Below are 17,012 nucleotides of genomic sequence, written 5' to 3' on the forward strand. Positions count from 1 at the left end.
CACAAACATAGACACATGCATACAAACACACAATAACATACGCACTATACACACATGTATCTTGTGTTATAGATATGTGGTAGTAGAGTAGAGGCCTGAGGACACACACTTAATATGTTGTGAAATCTGTTATTGTAATGTAAAATGTATAACTGCCTTAATTTTAAAGACAGACAGAAAGACAGGCAGACAGACAGACAGACAGACAGACAGACAGACAGACAGGCAGGCAGGCAGGCAGACAGGCAGACAGGCAGACAGGCAGACAGACAGACAGACAGACAGACAGGCAGAGACAAAGACAATCTGGTGTGACTGTGACATCATTGCTCTGATATCCAAATGGTGGTAACACTTTACTTGACACCCAGCATATGTATATGTCATAAAAGCTGACATAGGTTGTCATAACCGTGTCATAATATGGTCATAACCTGTCATAATATGGTCATAACCTGTCATAATATGGTCATAACCGTGTCATAATATGGTCATAACCTGTCATAATATGGTCATAACCTGTCATAATATGGTCATAACCTGTCATAATATGGTCATAACCTGTCATAATATGGTCATAACCTGTCATAATATGGTCATAACCTGTCATAATATGGTCATAACCTGTCATAATATGGTCATAACCTGTCATAATAGGGTCATAACCTGTCATAATAGGGTCATAACCTGTCATAATAGGGTCATAACCTGTCATAATATGGTCATAACCTGTCATAATAGGGTCATAACCTGTCATAATAGGGTCATAACCTGTCATAATATGGTCATAACCTGTCATAATATGGTCATAACCTGTCATAATATGGTCATAACGGTGTCATGACCCATATATTTAGCCCTGTTGTGACATATATTGCGTTATTTTACGGCTGGTTATGACACCTACATAAGTGTACTACATAAGTGTGTCAAAACCCACAAAAACCTACCACACAAGGCAAAACATTCCATAACACCAGAGACTATGTCTCAACAGTATGTTTAAGTTATATAACATTTTCTGAAATTGACCATATTAAATTATCATTGTATAATTGTGCACACATTGATGTCAGACATGCACCAATGTCTCGTCCTGACACGATAATTCTCAATAGGACAGTGGAGATCGAATTTCAATATTGAAACTAATGTTGCAATTGTCGAGAGACAGACAGCAACGTTTGTACAAACCCCCCGTTGTTGCAAACCAAATGTTAGGCTAGAAGCAAGGGGAAATAATGTCTAGATGATTTTTACAGCAGAAATCAAGTGAATGAATTGGCCGGCTGGGCTGATGGGACAATGGATGGGCAGGGATTTCCCAGATGGAACAGAAAACGAGATGCCCATTTTTGCATCATTGGTTTATCCGTGTTAAACAGTTTTTTTTAGTATGGCTTAGAACGCGTCGCAACCAATAAAAAAATGCTTGTTTTGACCAACCCGTTGTAGAAAGTGTATTTTCTTAGTCCAAGTAAAGTGACACAGGATGGTCGTAATGCTTCATGACAGTGTCGTCAAAGTGTATTTTCTGCAAGTTATTTAAAATATGATGAAGGAAAAGAAATATGACTACAGAATTCATTGCAACAACAACAAATGATTTAAGAAACAAACTTTCAAACTAAACTTCTTGGCAGGGAAAAAATATATTTGAATAAATGTGGGTTTTGACATTTATGTAGGTGTCATAACCAGCCATAGAATAACACAATATATGTCACAACAGGTGTAAATATATGTGTCATGAGACGGACGTGAAGGATTTACTGCCGATACCGGACCAGCCCCAAATCCCAGTCATTCACATGAAGAAGAGATGCCGATACAGGGGACGCAGGTCCGGGTGCCTTGTGAGAATTCGTCGGCGATTGGGTAACCCGCCTCTACCATCCGTCCTATTGGCCAACGTGCAATCACTGGAGAATAAACTGGATGAGCTCCATTCGAGACTATCATACCAACGGGACATTAAAAACTGTAATATCTTATGTTTCACCGAGTCGTGGCTGAACGACGACATAGATAATATACAGTTGGCTGGTTTTTCCGTGCATCGGCAAGACAGAACAGCTGCCTCTGGTAAGACGAGGGGTGGCGGTCTGTGTCTATTTGTCAATAACAATAACAAAATCTAATATTAAAGAAGTCTCCAGGTTTTGCTCGCCTGAGGTCGAGTATCTCATGATAAGCTGCAGACCACACTATTTACCAAGAGAGTTTTCATCTATATTTTTCGTAGCTGTCTATTTACCACCACAATCCGATGCTGGCACTAAGACCGCACTCAACAAGCTGTATAAGGCCATAAACAAACAAGAAAATGCTCATCCAGAAGCAGATCTGTTGGGGCGGTTTGCGAATTGGAGTGGGTCTAGGGTTTCTGGGATGATGGTGTTGATGTGAGCCATGACCAGCCTTTCAAAGCACTTCATGGCTACAGATGGGATTGCTACAGGTCGGTAGTTATTTAGGCAGGTTATCTTAGTGTTCTTGGGCACAGGGACTATAGTGGTCTGCTTGAAACATGTAGGTATTACAGACTCGGTCAGGGACAGGTTGAAGACACTTGCCAGTTGGTCAGCGCATGCTCTGAGTACACGTCCTGGTAATCCGTCTTGCCCTGCGGCCCTTGAGTATGTTGACTTGTTTAATCGGCTATGGAGAGCATGATCACACAGTCGTCCGGAACAGCTGGTGCTCTCGTGTGCTTCAGTGTTGCTTGCCTCGAATCGCTTAGAAGTAATTTAGCTCATCTGGTAGGCTTGTGTCACTGGGCAGCTCACGGCTGGGCTTCCCTTTGTAGTCTGTAATAGTTTGCAAGCCCTGCCACATCCGACGAGTGTCAGAGCCGGTGTAGTAAGATTCAATCTTAGTCCTATATTGACGTTTTGCCTGTTTGATGGTTCGTCAGAGGCCATAGCAGGATTTCTTATAAGCGTCCGGGTTAGAGTCCTGCTCCTTGAAAGCGGCAGCTCTACCCTTTAGCTCAGTGCGGATGTTGCCTGTAATCCATGGCTTCTGGTTGGGGTATGTACGTACGGTCACTGTGGGGTACTCAGATCCTCAAAAAGTTATACAGCTGCACCATCGAGAGCATCCTGACTGGTTGCATCACCGCCTGGTATGGCAACTGCTCGGTGTCCGACCGCAAGGCGCTACAGATGGTAGTGTGTACGGCCCAGTACATCACTGGGGCCAAGCTTCCTGCCATCCAGGACCTCTATACCAGGCGGTGTCAGAGGAAGGCCCTCAAAATTGACAAAGACTCCAGCCACCCGAGTCATAGACTGTTCTCTCTGCTACCGCATGGCAAGCGGTACCGGAGCGCCAAGACTAGGTCCAGCACATTGACTCGGTACCGGGCCAGACGGTACCTGGAGAATGCAGTCATACAGTTAACCCTTCAGCTGCTGCTGGGCCAGACGGTACCTGTATATAGCCTCGTTATTGTTATTTTATTGTTACTTATTTATTTAGTAAATATTTTCTTAACTCTTATTTTTCTTAAAACTGAATTGTTGGTTAGGGGCTTGTAAGTAAGCATTTCACTGTAAGGTATACCTACACCTGTTCTATTCGGCGTATGTGACAAATACAATTTGATTTGATGACAGTGTTATGACCATATTATGATAGGTTATATCAGCTGTTATGACATATTGTGACATGGTTATAACCGTGTCATAACGTGTTATGATGCTGGGTGTCAAGTAAAGTGTTACCCAAATGGTTTTCAGTGAAAGAGTAACAAAACAAAAAAGAACTAGTAAAAGAAAAGTCTCAGTTATGTCTTTACAGCTTTCTCCTCCTCCTCCTCCACCCTGTTCCTCCTCCTCTCTTCCTCCTCTGGGCACCTTCCAGGCAACAAGAAAGGTCCTCCTTTCCCTCTCCTCTCCTCTCCTCTCCTCTCCTCTCCTCTCCTCTCCTCTCCTCTCCTCTCCTCTCCTCTCCTCTCCTCTCCTCTCCTCTCCTCTCCTCTCCTCCCCACTAGGTGTGTACAGGTGAGAACTCATCCTCTCCCAGGTATAGTGAGGTCATATCTAGATCCAGCATGCGTTGCTCTGCCTCAGTCAGCCCATAGGGGGAGTCTCCAGACAGAGGCAGAGACCTACACCTCCCCTTCCTTTGCTCACTGGCAGACACGCTAAATGTGGAGCTGCGCTGCCTCTGCTGCTGTTGGTTATGGCGCCCCCGCTGGCCGGAGGCGGTGTTGCAGGACTGAGCCTCTCTCAGCTTCCTGGCCAGGATATTTCTCTGAATCGGGGAAGGGCCTCGACGGCTCCAGTTCTGTTCTGCCCGCTCCGCACGGTCCGGGGTGAGGTAGGCAGGGCAGCCACGAGACCCCACCCCTGGTCCTAATCCTGGTCCCCCTATACCTGAAGTCCCACCTCTCTCTCCTCCATCTTCACCTCCTCCTCCTCCTCCTCTATCACCACTCCTCCGCCTCTCCCTCTCCAGGGTGAGTTCAGGGTTGCTAAGCAGCTCAGATCCTAACATGGCTGCCGTTGTAGTGTTGGTCTCTGTGTGTTTGGGGTCAGAGGTCAAGTAGGTGTTGTTGTTTTCAGCGTGTTTGGGTTTGTTACTGAAACACGGAGGACTTCCAGTCTCCACCCAGGGTCTTCTCCTGTCGTCCCCAGGCCCAGGGGGTTGTGGTTTGGGCCTGGCCCAGTCGGGGGTGCTCTGCTCTGGGATGGGATAGTGGGGGTAGGTCGTGTTCTGGATCTGGTTCGCCAAGGTTCCCCGGGCCCTACAGCTGCCCTCGGGGAGGGTCCTGGTGCGGGGACCCACCTGAATGAATGAATAGATGAATGGCTGAATTAATAAATGAATACATTTCATTTTGATAATTACATTTAATAAATTCATTAAATTGTGCATATTTACACTGTCATTGGAGTACAACAATACATACAGTGAGGGAAAAAAGTATTTGATCCCCTGCTGATTTTGTACGTTTGCCCACTGACAAAGAAATGATCAGTCTATAATTTGAGAGACAGAATAACAACAAAATAATCCAGAAAAACGCATGTCAAAAATGTTATAAATTGATTTGCATTTTAATGAGGGAAATAAGTATTTGACCCCCTCTCAATCAAAAAGATTTCTGGCTCCCAGGTGTCTTTTATACAGGTAACGAGCTGAGATTAGGAGCACACTCTTAAAGGGAATGCTCCTAATCTCAGTTTGTTACCTGTATAAAAGACACCTGTCCACAGAAGCAATCAATCAATCACATTCCAAACTCCACCATGGCCAAGACCAAATAGCTCTCCAAGGATGTCAGGGACAAGATTGTAGACCTACACAAGGCTGGAATGGGCTACAAGACCATCGCCAAGCAGCTTGGTGAGAAGGTGACAACAGTTGGTGCGATTATTCGCAAATGGAAGAAACACAAAATAACTGTCAATCTCCTTCGGCCTGGGGCTCCATGCAAGATCTCACCTCGTGGAGTTGCAATGATCATGAGAACGGTGAGGAATCAGCCCAGAACTACACGGGAGGATCTTGTCAATGATCTCAAGGCAGCTGGGACCATAGTCACCAAGAAAATAATTGGTAACACACTACGCCGTGACGGACTGAAATCCTGCAGCGCCCGCAAGGTCCCCCTGCTCAAGAAAGCACATATACAGGGCCGTCTGAAGTTTGCCAATGAACATCTGAATGATTCAGAGGAGAACTGGGTGAAAGTGTTGTGGTCAGATGAGACCAAAATGGAGCTCTTTGGCATCAACTCAACTCGCCGTGTTTGGAAGAGGAGGAATGCTGCCTATGACCCCAAGAACACCATCCCCAACGTCAAACATGGAGGTGGAAACATTATGCTTTGGGGGTGTTTTTCTGCTAAGGGGACAGGACAACTTCACCGCATCAAAGGGACGATGGACGGGGCCATGTACCGTCAAATCTTGGGTGAGAATCTCCTTCCCTCAGCCAGGGCATTGAAAATTGGTTGTGGATGGGTATTCCAGCATGACAATGACCCAAAACACACGGCCAAGGCAACAAAGGAGTGGCTCAAGAAGAAGCACATTAAGGTCCTGGAGTGGCCTAGCCAGTCTCCAGACCTTAATCCCATAGGAAATCTGTGGAGGGAGCTGAAGGTTCGAGTTGCTAAACGTCAGCCTCAAAACCTTAATGACTTGGAGAAGATCTGCAAAGAGGAGTGGAACAAAATCCCTCCTGAGATGTGTGCAAACCTGGTGGCCAACTACAAGAAACGTCTGACCTCTGTGATTGCCAACAAGGGTTTTGCCACCAAGTACTAAGTCATGTTTTGCAGAGGGGTCAAATACTTATTTCCCTCATTAAAATGCAAATCAATTTATAACATTTTTTAAACACTTTTTTCTGGATTTGTATGTTGTTACTCTGTCTCTCACTGTTCAAATAAACCTACCATTAAAATGATAGACTGATCATGTCTTTGTCAGTGGGCAAATGTACAAAATCAGTAGGGGATCAAATACTTTTTTCCCTCACTGTACATTAAATATTATCAAGGATTAAAAACACAAAGCCTACCGACTTATTTCCATTGTGGTCCAGGTTATTATTGGTTATTACCTTCCTGGTTATTATTGGTTATTACCTTCCTGGTTATTACTGGTTATTACCTTCTAGGTTATTATTGGTTATTACCTTCCTGGTTATTATTGGTTATTACCTTCCATGTTATTATTGGTTATTACCTTCCAGGTTATTATTGGTTATTACCCTCCTGGTTATGACTGGTTATTACCTTCCTGGTTATTATTGGTTAGTACCTGGGTCTGACTCCTCTCCCTGTGGGGGCGACATGCGGCTGCTGGGGGAGGTGGGGGCTTGGTGTCGTGAAAGCTGGATGTCCGTCGGAAGTTTGGGTTTCTCTGGTACGAGTTGGAGGGGACGCCCCTTCCTCCTCCCATCCCTCCTAACCCAGTCCTCTCCACCATCTCCACCCAGTCTGCCGTGCGGTCTATTCGTCTGGAGCTCCCTCCACCCCCACCTTCTCTCACGTACCCGGCCACGGGAGGCCCCAGGACGAGCTCCACCCTGGGGCTCAGTCTGTCTGGCAGAGTAGCCGAGCTGCGCTGTGGGACCCTGGGCTCGGGGAACGGGGCGGTGATACAAAACCGGCTCAGATTAGAATCCTCTCCCTGGGGGTCCAGGGGGCCGGGGTTGGGGCTGAGCCCAGGGAGGGTGAACCCTGGCTGGGTAGGGGTGGAGGCGGAGGTGGGAGAGTCCTCCAGAAGAGTGTCGTGGACGGGGCTCTGTGAGACATGATAGAGCTGGGTGGCTTCCTTTAACCCTCTCTTCTTCATCTCTTTTAACTGCTGCTGGGCCAGACGGTACCTGGAGAATGCAGTCATACAGTTAACCCTTCAGCTGCTGCTGGGCCAGACGGTACCTGGAGAATGCAGTCATACAGTTAACCCTTCAGCTGCTGCTGGGCCAGACGGTACCTGGAGAATGCAGTCATACAGTTAACCCTTCAGCTGCTGCTGGGCCAGACGGTACCTGGAGAATGCAGTCATACAGTTAACCCTTCAGCTGCTTCTGGACCAGACGGTACCTGGAGAATGCAGTCATACAGTTAACCCTTCAGCTGTTGCCGGGCCAGACGGTACCTGGAGAATGCAGTCATACAGTTAACCCTTCAGCTGCTTCTGGACCAGACGGTACCTGGTCATATAGTCAGAAGGTGTTTATTTAAATTGCTCATCAGTTTAAAAAGTGTTGATGAATCCAAGCGAGAGAATGAAGAGGTTCATTAGCATGCTGTCTAGTCTGCGTGCGCCATTGCGCACATGTTGATTCTGTCCCCCATGTTGATTCTGTCCCCCCACACCAGACACGATAAGGACACGCAGGTTGAAATATCAAAACTAGCTCTGAACCAACTATATTAATTTGGGGACAGGTCGAAACACATGAAACATTCATGGCCATTTAGACAGCTAGCTTGCTGTTGGTAGTTAATGTGTCCTGGGATATAAACATTGGGTTGTTCATTTACCTGAAATGCACAAGGTCCTTTTTTTCTGGCTCTTTGTAGAATTTTCAGTCACACAAAATCGTGTGTTCTCTACTCCGATAATTAATCCACAGATAAAAGGGGAAACCTAGTTAGTTTCTAGTAATCTCTCCTTCTTCAATCTTCTTCAGTCTTCTTCTTCTTTGGACTTTATATGGCGGTTGGCAAACAACTTTAAGGTGCATTACCACCACCAACTGGACTGGAGTGTGTACCTCAGTTCATCTTTTAATCACCCACGTGGGTATATGCTCCTAAAAACCAATGAGGAGATGGGAGAGGCGGGAATTGCAGCACGTCAAGCTTAAAAAGCAGAACAAAGTTATATTTTAGCGCCTGGCTAAGCAGATTTGGATGAAATTATTGAAAACATCTGGAAATTTATTTTGCAACACGAGTGGTGTGGTCAGAATGTAACACTACAGTTATTCCCCATACTTCAGCTAACACTACAGTTATTCCCCATATTTCAGCTAACACTACAGTTATTCCCCATATTTCAGCTAACACTACAGTTATTCCCCGTCCTTCATCTAACGCTACAGTTATTCCCCACATTTCCGCTAACACCAGAGTTATTCCCCATATTTAAGCTAACACTACAGGTATTCCCTGGGTTTCATTTAACACTACAGTTATTCAACATACTTCAGCTAACACTACAGTTATTCCCAGTACTTGAGCTAGAACACTACAGTTATTCCCCGTATTTCAGCTAACACAACAGTTATTCCCCATCCTTCAACTAACACTACAGTTATTCCAAGTCCTTCATCTAACACTACAGTTATTCCCTTTCTTTCAGCTATAACACTACAGTTATTCCCTGTCCTTCAACTAACACCACAGTTATTCCCTGTCCTTCAACTAACACCACAGTTATTCCCTGTACTTCAGCTAGAACACTACAGTTTCCCAGTACTTTAGCTAACACTACAGTTTTTCCCCATATTTATATTAACACTACAGTTATTCCCTATACTTCAGCTAGAACACTAGTTATTCCCCGTACTTCAGCTAACATTACAGTTATTCAATGTCCTTCAACTAACACAACAGTTATTCACAGTACTTCAGCTAACACTACATTTATTCCCCATACTTCAGCTAGAAACCTACATTTATTCCCCATACTTCAGCTAGAAACCTACAGTTATTCCCTATACTTCAGCTAGAAACCTACAGTTATTCACCATACTTCAGCTAATACAAAAATTATTCCCAGTACTTCAGCTAACACTACAGTTATTCCCCGTCCTTCATCTAACACTACAGTTATTCCCTTTCTTTCAGCTAACACCACCGTTATTCCCTGTACTTCAGCTAACAATACATTTATTCCCCATACTTCAGCTAACAATACATTTATTCCCCATACTTCAGCTAGAACACTACGGTTATTCCCCGTACTGCCACGCCCTGACTCTGAGGACTTGTATTTGTTGAGTCAGGGTGTGTATCTTCTGTGTTGGGTTTGCTAGTTTGTTTTCTATGTTTTAGATCTAGAATATGTAGATCTATGTTGGCCGGTGTGGTTCCCAATCAGAGGCAGCTGTAGCTCGTTGCCTCTGATTGGGGACCATACTTAGGCAGCCTGTTGGCACCAGTTAGTTGTGGGATCTTGTTCCGTGTAAGGTATGTTGTTTGTATGCTACCTTGGACGTCACGTTTCGTTTGTTGTTTTGTTGTGTGTTTAGCCGTAAGTAAATATGAATGCATATCACGCTGCGCCTTGGTCCTTCTCGTCCGTAAGCGATCGTGACACGTACTTCAGCTAACACTACATGTATTCCCCATACTTAAGCTATAACACTACAGTTATTCCCCGTACTTCAGCTAACACTACATTTATTCCCCGTACTTCAGCTAAAAACCTACAGTTATTCCCCGTACTTCAGCTAAAAACCTACAGTTATTCCTCGTACTTCAGCTAGAACACTATAGTTATTTGCCGTACTTCAGCTAACAACACAGTTATTCCCAGTACTTCAGCTAACACTACATTTATTCCCCATACATAAGCTATAACACTACATCTATTTCAAGTTCTTCATCTAACACTACAGTTATTCCCCATACTTCAACTAGAACACTTTAGTTATTCCCTTTCTTTCAGCTAACACTACAGTTATTCCCCATATTTCAGCTAACACTACAGTTATTCCCCGTACTTCAGCTAACACTACATCTATTCCCCATACTTCAGCAAGAAACCTACAGTTATTCCCCATACTTCAGCTAGAACAGTACACTATTTCACGTACTTCAGCTAACAATACAGTTATTTCCCGTCCTTCAACTAACACTACAGTTATTCCCCATACTTCAACTAGAACACTACAGTTATTCTCTGTACTTCAGCCAAAACTACAGTTATTCCCCGTATTTATATTAACACTACAGTTATTCCCTATACTTCAGCTAGAACACTACAGTTATTCCACATACTTCAGCTAACACTAGTTATTCCCCGTACTTCAGCTAAAACTACAGTTATTCCAGATACTTCAGCTAACACTAGTTATTCCCCTTACTTCAGCTAAAACTACAGTTATTCCAGATACTTCAGCTAACACCACAGTTATTCCCCGTACTTCTGACTCAGAACAGTCCTAAAGCCTTCAAAAATATTCATATTTATAAATCCATGTTTTTCATTAAAGATTTCGCAGACAATACATCAATTGTCAGTTATGAGATGGTTAGTTCCAGCCAAGCAATCTGATTGGTCAAAATAGGGAATTGACTGACAAAGTGTATTTGTGGAGCACACAGTATGTTGTGATCGTACAGTACCAGTCAAAAGTTTGGACACACCTACTCATTCCAGGGTTTTTCTTTATTTTTACTATTTTCTACATTGTAGAATAATAGTGAAGACATCAAAACTATGAAATAACACATATGGAATCATATAGTAACCAAAAAAGTGTAAAACAAATCAAAATGTATTTTTGATAGATTAATTATTAATGACTAATTATTACACCCTGAAACTGTGTGAAATGTGTTAGAATGTGTGAGTGTAGGACCAGTAAAGACTATGACATTGAGCCACTATTCAGCAATGTGAGTAAGAGTTAGACCAGACAACAAAGGACAAGGAGAGCTGGCTACAGACAACTGAGAAACCAAGATAACTGAGGAATTTAGGGAGGAGAGAGACTGTTAGGCTTGGAAGTGTGTATGTGTGTGTGTGTATGCATGTGTGTGTGTGTGTGTGTGTATGTATGTGTGTGAACTGATGGTCAGGAGAGCAGTTTTAAAGTGGAAAACTACAGCCCGCCTACAGAGAGGAGGGATTTTTGTATGACGTATGAGTATAAAAGATGGACTCTGAAATTGTGGTGGCAGAATTCTCAATGAATAAATCTCTGACTATGCAGGCCGGGACTCTGTCCGTTTCTTGATTTTGGGAGACGCACAGAGACACTGAAATAGTTTGTTAAATAATTCACATAACAATTTTATAATTGAGATTCTTCAAAGTAGCCACCCTTTGCCTTGATGATAGCTTTGCACACTCTTGGAATTCTCTCAACCAGCTTCATGAGGTAGTCACCTGGAATGAATTTCAATTAACAGGTGTGCCTTGTTAAAAGTTAATTTGTGGAATTTCTGTCCTTCTTAATGTGTTTGAGCCAATCAGTTGTGCTGTGACAAGGTAGGGGTGGTATACAGAAGATAGCCCTATTTGGTAAAAGACCAAGTCCATATTATGGCAAGAACAGCTCAAATAAGCAAAGAGAATCAACAGTCCATCATTACTTTAAGACATGAAGGTCAGTCAATACGGAAAATGTCAAGAACTTTGAAAGTTTCTTCAAGTGCAGTCGCAAAAACCATCAAGCGCTATGATGAAACTGGCTTTCATGAGGACCGTCACAGGAAAGGAAGACCCAGAGTTATCTCTGCTGCAGAGGATACGTTCATTAGAGTTAACGGCACCTCAGATTGCAGCCCAAATAAAATGCTTCACAGAGTTCAAGTAACAGACACATCTCAACATCAACTGTTCAGAGAAGACTGCGTGAATCAGGCCTTCATGGTCGAATTGCTGCAAAGAAACCACTACTAAAGAACACCAATAAGAAGAAGAGACTTGCTTGGGCCAAGAAACACGAGCAATGGACATTAGACCGGTGGAAATCTGTCCTTTGGTCTGATGAGTTCAAATTTGAGATTTTTGGTTCCAACCGCCATGTCTTTGTGAGACGCAGAGTAGGTGAACGGATGATCTCCACATGTGTGGTTCCCACCGTGAAGCATGGAGGAGGAGGTGTGATGGTGCTTTGCTGGTGACACTGTCTGAGATTTATTTAGAATTCAAGGCACACTTAACCAGCATGGCTACCACAGTATTCTGCAGCGATACTCCATCCCATCTGGTTTGCGCTTAGTGCGACTATCATTTGTTTTTCAACAGGACAATAACCCAAAACACACCTCCAGGCTGTGTAAGGGCTATTTGACCAAGGAGAGTGATGCATCAGATGACCTGGCCTCCACAATCACCCTACCTCAACCCAATTGAGATGGTTTGGGATGAGTTGGACCGCAGAGTGAAGTAAAAGCAGCCAACAAGTGCTCAGCATATGTGGGAACTCCTTCAAGACTGTCGGAAAAGCATTCCAGGTGAAGCTGGTTGAGAGAATGCAAAGAGTGTGCGAAGCGGTCTTCAAGGCAAAAGGTGGCTATTTTGAAGAATCTAAAAAGTTTAACAATTTTTTGGTTACTACATGACTCCATATGTGTTATTTCATAGTTTTGATGTCTTCACTATTATTCTACAATGTAGAAAATAGTAAAAATAAAGAAAAACCCTTGAATGAGTAGGTGTGTCCAAACTTTTGACTGGTACTGTATATTAATAATAGTAATACATTCAATTAAAACATAGATGTGAAATAAACAAACACATTCTACCTACCCAAAGATGGGCGGTAGCACCTTCTGTCCCGATGGAGACAGTCTATCTGGGTCCTGAACCAGGGGAATAACCAGAGGAGGGGGCTGAGGCAGAGGCTTGCACCCCAGGTTAGGCCTTTCGTTCTGGGTTAGCCCCGGCCCTGTGCCCCCCTGGTTGTCGGAGAGGCTGGGTCTCTGGAGACTGTGCCCACAGATGGAGGCCTCGTCAGAGAGTTTACGTCCCCCAGGTGAGTGCATAGATCCGCGGCGGACGGAGCTACAATGGGGTGTCCGGCAGAGTTTACGCCACAGGGTGACCAGGAGGGTAGCTAGGATGACTGCCAGACACAGGGATATACCGGCCACGGCTACCAGGTTACCACCACCGAGAGAGGAGGAGGCTGGAGGAGGGGGGAGGGACGGGGGGGGAGCGGGGAGGACTGGGAGACCGAGAGAGATGGAAAGAGAGGAAGTGAGAAAGGGGACGGGAGAGCAGAAAGATAAATAGATGAGGGGGTGGGGAGAAGAGAAACAAGGTTAAGTTAGATGATTGAGGAAATCAATATGACATAATTGAGAATAACCCTATGAGCACAAGACAATGAAAAGATGTTGAAAATACGTATTTTTGGGAAGTAAAAACTGGAGTGATGAAAAGGGAAAGGAGAGAGAGTTGGAGGGAGATACTTCATGACTGAAGATAATAATACCAACAGAGTGGAAAGGAGAGAGAGTTGACAGAAGAAGTACCTGTACAGTCTTCCAGTGAGCAGAGAGACTGTTCCTTGACCATGCCGGTGCACTGCATACTTCCACCACCGGAGGGCAGCAGACACTTTCGCACTCTCTCCCTCACACCCTCTCCACAGCTCACACTGCACACACTCCACGCCTGCCACGCACCCCAGGACTCTACAGAGAGAGATGGGAGAGAGAGAGAGAGAGAGAGGGGGGAGAAAGAGAGGTCGAGAGAGGAGAGAGAGGGGGGGAGAGAGGGGGGGAGAGAAAGGGAGAGAGAGGGGGAGAGGAGAAGGCGGAGAGAGTTTTTGGGGATTGAGTGAGAGAGAGAGAGAGAGAGAGATGTCACATACAGTAGCTCTCTATAGCTGCTGAAAAAAATGCTGGTCTGATGCTGGTCAAGCTGGTCTGATGCTGGTCAGTGCTGGTCTGATGCTGGTCAGTGCTGGTCTGATGCTGGTCAGTGCTGGTCTGATGCTGGTCAGTGCTGTTCTGATGCTGGTCAAGCTGGTCTGATGCTGGTCAAGCTGGGCTGATGCTGGTCAAGCTGGTCTGATGCTGGTCAAGCTGGTCTGATGCTGGTCAGTGCTGGTCTGATGCCGGTCAGTGCTGGTCTGATGCTGGTCAGTGCTGGTTTGATGCTGGTCAAGTTGGTTTGCTGCTGGTCTGATGCTGGTCAAGCTGGTCTGATGCTGGTCAAGCTGGGCTGATGCTGGTCAGTGCTGGTCTGATGCTGGTCAGTGCTGGTCTGATGCTGGTCAGTGCTGGTCTGATGCTGGTCAAGCTGGTCTGATGCTGGTCAAGCGGGTCTGATGCTGGTCAAGCTGGTCTGATGCTGGCCGAGCTAGGGTTAAGTTAGGGTTAGGGTTAAGGTTAGGGCTAGAATATAGCAGTTAGGGTTTGCGGTCAGGGTTAGGGTTGGGGGTCATGGTTGGGTTAGGGGTGTAGGGTCAGGGTAAGGGTTAGGGGTCATGGTTGGGTTAGGGGTGTAGGGTCAGGGTTAGGGTTGGGGGTCATGGTTGGGTTAGGGGTGTAGGGTCAGGGTTAGGGTTGGGGGTCATGGTTGGGTTAGGGGTGTAGGGTCAGGGTTAGGGTTGGGGGTCATGGTTGGGTTAGGGGTGTAGGGTCAGGGTAAGGGTTAGGGGTCATGGTTGGGTTAGGGGTGTAGGGTCAGGGTTAGGGTTGGGGGTCATGGTTGGGTTAGGGGTGTAGGGTCAGGGTAAAGTTGTGTTCCTACCTGCATTCCTGTGTACCACCAGGCAGGTCTGTGCTGGACTCAAAGAGCGGCTGAAGTTGAGAACAAATCTGAAGCAGTATTTATTCCTTCCTGGGTCAAACACTGAACAGTTGAATTCTGTCTCGTTCTCCCCCTGTGTCAGCCAATTAAACGCCAGTGGAGCGGAGGGAGTCGAGCCCTCTGCCCCTCCACCCCCCTCCACCCCCATCACCCCTCCACCTGCGCCCCCCTTCCCCTCCGACCCCACACCTCCGTCCCGGAATAAAAGGACCTTGCCGTAGATCAGAGCACAGGGAGGGGTCACCAGGCGCACAGATACCACTCCCTCACAGCCTGACCTGGAGGAGGAGAAGGAGAAGAAGAATCCTTACAAGGCCTCTGCTGTAATTACCCTTCTGTAACACACACTACAGTTACCTCTGAGTCATTTAAGCCGACGCTGTTATCCAGAGCGACTTACAGTGCATTGGACAACCACATAATCACAGTCATAGTAACTAAAACGTTCCTCAAGAAAGCAGCGATCAGCAAAGTCAGTAAAAACAAGGGCAACAGTAAACATGTCGTCAACAACAACAACAACAACAACAACAACAACAACAACAAAAATCGGGCCATTGGTGTCGGAGATATCGCGTGGGGACGCACTTACTAACGAACGGACGGAGACTGATCAATATTCCATCCTGGATGTCATCGAGGGGTCAAGAGGGCCCCTGTAGGCGCTGGAGTCTGTGGCCCCTTGCAGCGTGTGTTCAAAACCCATCTGTGCCTTCATTCATATCTGTACTTCTGTCTCTCCCACACACACATTTGTGACCTTCTATGTCAATAAAGATGTTTTTTGAATGAGAGGGCACCTGTAGGAGTTTATCTGAGATACGGCTGCTATGTCCGTGTGCGTGCGCAGAGATATCTGTTTACATGTATTTGAAATACGTATTTCAATTACTTGAGTATTTTTTCATTTGTATTTCACAGGCCTGAACTACAATCCAATGTCATTTGTAACAAGATACTTGAGACTTATAATTAGTAAAAAAAAATGTGTGTGCCAAATACAAAATACTTCTCTATACAATATATTTTTTTATTTTATGGTTCACCATTTTGTGGCCCCTTTCACCCTGCATTGGTATCAGAAGTCTGATGGCACTATGGTGTGATAAGAGCGTCTGCTAAATTTACTAAAAATAAATGTATACAGTACCAGTCAAAAGTTTGGACACACCTACTCATTCAAGGGTTTTTCTTTATTTTTACTATTTGCTACATTGTAGAATAATAGTGAAGACATCAAAACTATGAAATAACACATATGGAATCATGTAGTAACCAAAAAAGTGTTAAACAAATCAAAATATATTTTATATTTGAGATTCTTCAAAGTAGCCACCCTTTGCCTTGATGACAGCTTTGCACACTCTTGACATTCTCTCAACCAGCTTGATGAGGTAGTCACCTGGAATGCATTTTAATTAACAGGTGTGCCTTCTTCAAAGTTAATTTGTGGAATTTCTTTCCTTCTTAATGCGTTTGAGCAAACCCTTGAATGAGTAAGTGTGTCCACATTTTTAACTGGTACTGTATATATTTACAAAAATATATAAGGGGGATTGGAAATGATGCAGACAATTACACTGATAGAAGCCACAATCTATCTGCAATATTAAAAGCTGATCTACCACCTAAAAAATACAAAAATTAAAATTATAAATTGTAGCTGGTCCCATCCGATAACATGGTACAAGTTAGCCCTATGCTAACCTCACCCGGTGGCAGTGATTACATCCTGGCACAACTTCTGCTTCAGCTTATCAAAGATCTTAGATTTTCTATCCACCAACCAACGGCATTTCTTAAAATAGGTCAACCCTGGCCACCAGAGGGATTCAAGGTTTCCTTGTTCCGTTGGTCTGTAACAAAACGTTGTGTGCCAAGATGTGACCGACCGGCTCGATTCGGACTTATGTAGCAAAATTTGAAATTGTGTTTTTTTACATTGGATAAAAGTAGAGACTCAGAGCTAGAAAATGGTATATCATACACTACAGTTGAGGAACAATGGGAAAGTAATTCTGCTTTGAAAAGCTGATAAAC

The 17,012-nt window shown here is 44.7% G+C and overlaps 1 protein-coding gene across 1 annotated transcript in view; it reads right to left on the reverse strand.

The window, feature by feature from the left end:
• Positions 1-3,993: 3,993 nt before the first annotated feature.
• Positions 3,994-17,012, reverse strand: part of LOC311121903 (thrombospondin type-1 domain-containing protein 1-like) — a gene marked incomplete at its 3' end in the record, with an annotated part of 40,609 nt that continues 27,590 nt past the window's right edge. The window contains exons 7-11 of the mRNA XM_084196339.1: positions 14,913-15,250; positions 13,688-13,849; positions 12,960-13,377; positions 6,780-7,347; positions 3,994-4,794 (exon numbers count right to left, since the gene is read on the reverse strand). Of these exons, the coding sequence (XP_084052465.1) occupies positions 3,994-4,794; positions 6,780-7,347; positions 12,960-13,377; positions 13,688-13,849; positions 14,913-15,250 (2,287 nt within the window). The remainder of the gene's footprint in view (positions 4,795-6,779; positions 7,348-12,959; positions 13,378-13,687; positions 13,850-14,912; positions 15,251-17,012) is intronic.

This window comes from Coregonus lavaretus (genome assembly GCF_964263955.1).
Source record: "Coregonus lavaretus genome assembly, contig: HAP1_SCAFFOLD_2298, whole genome shotgun sequence".
Taxonomy (NCBI): Eukaryota; Metazoa; Chordata; class Actinopteri; order Salmoniformes; family Salmonidae; genus Coregonus; species Coregonus lavaretus.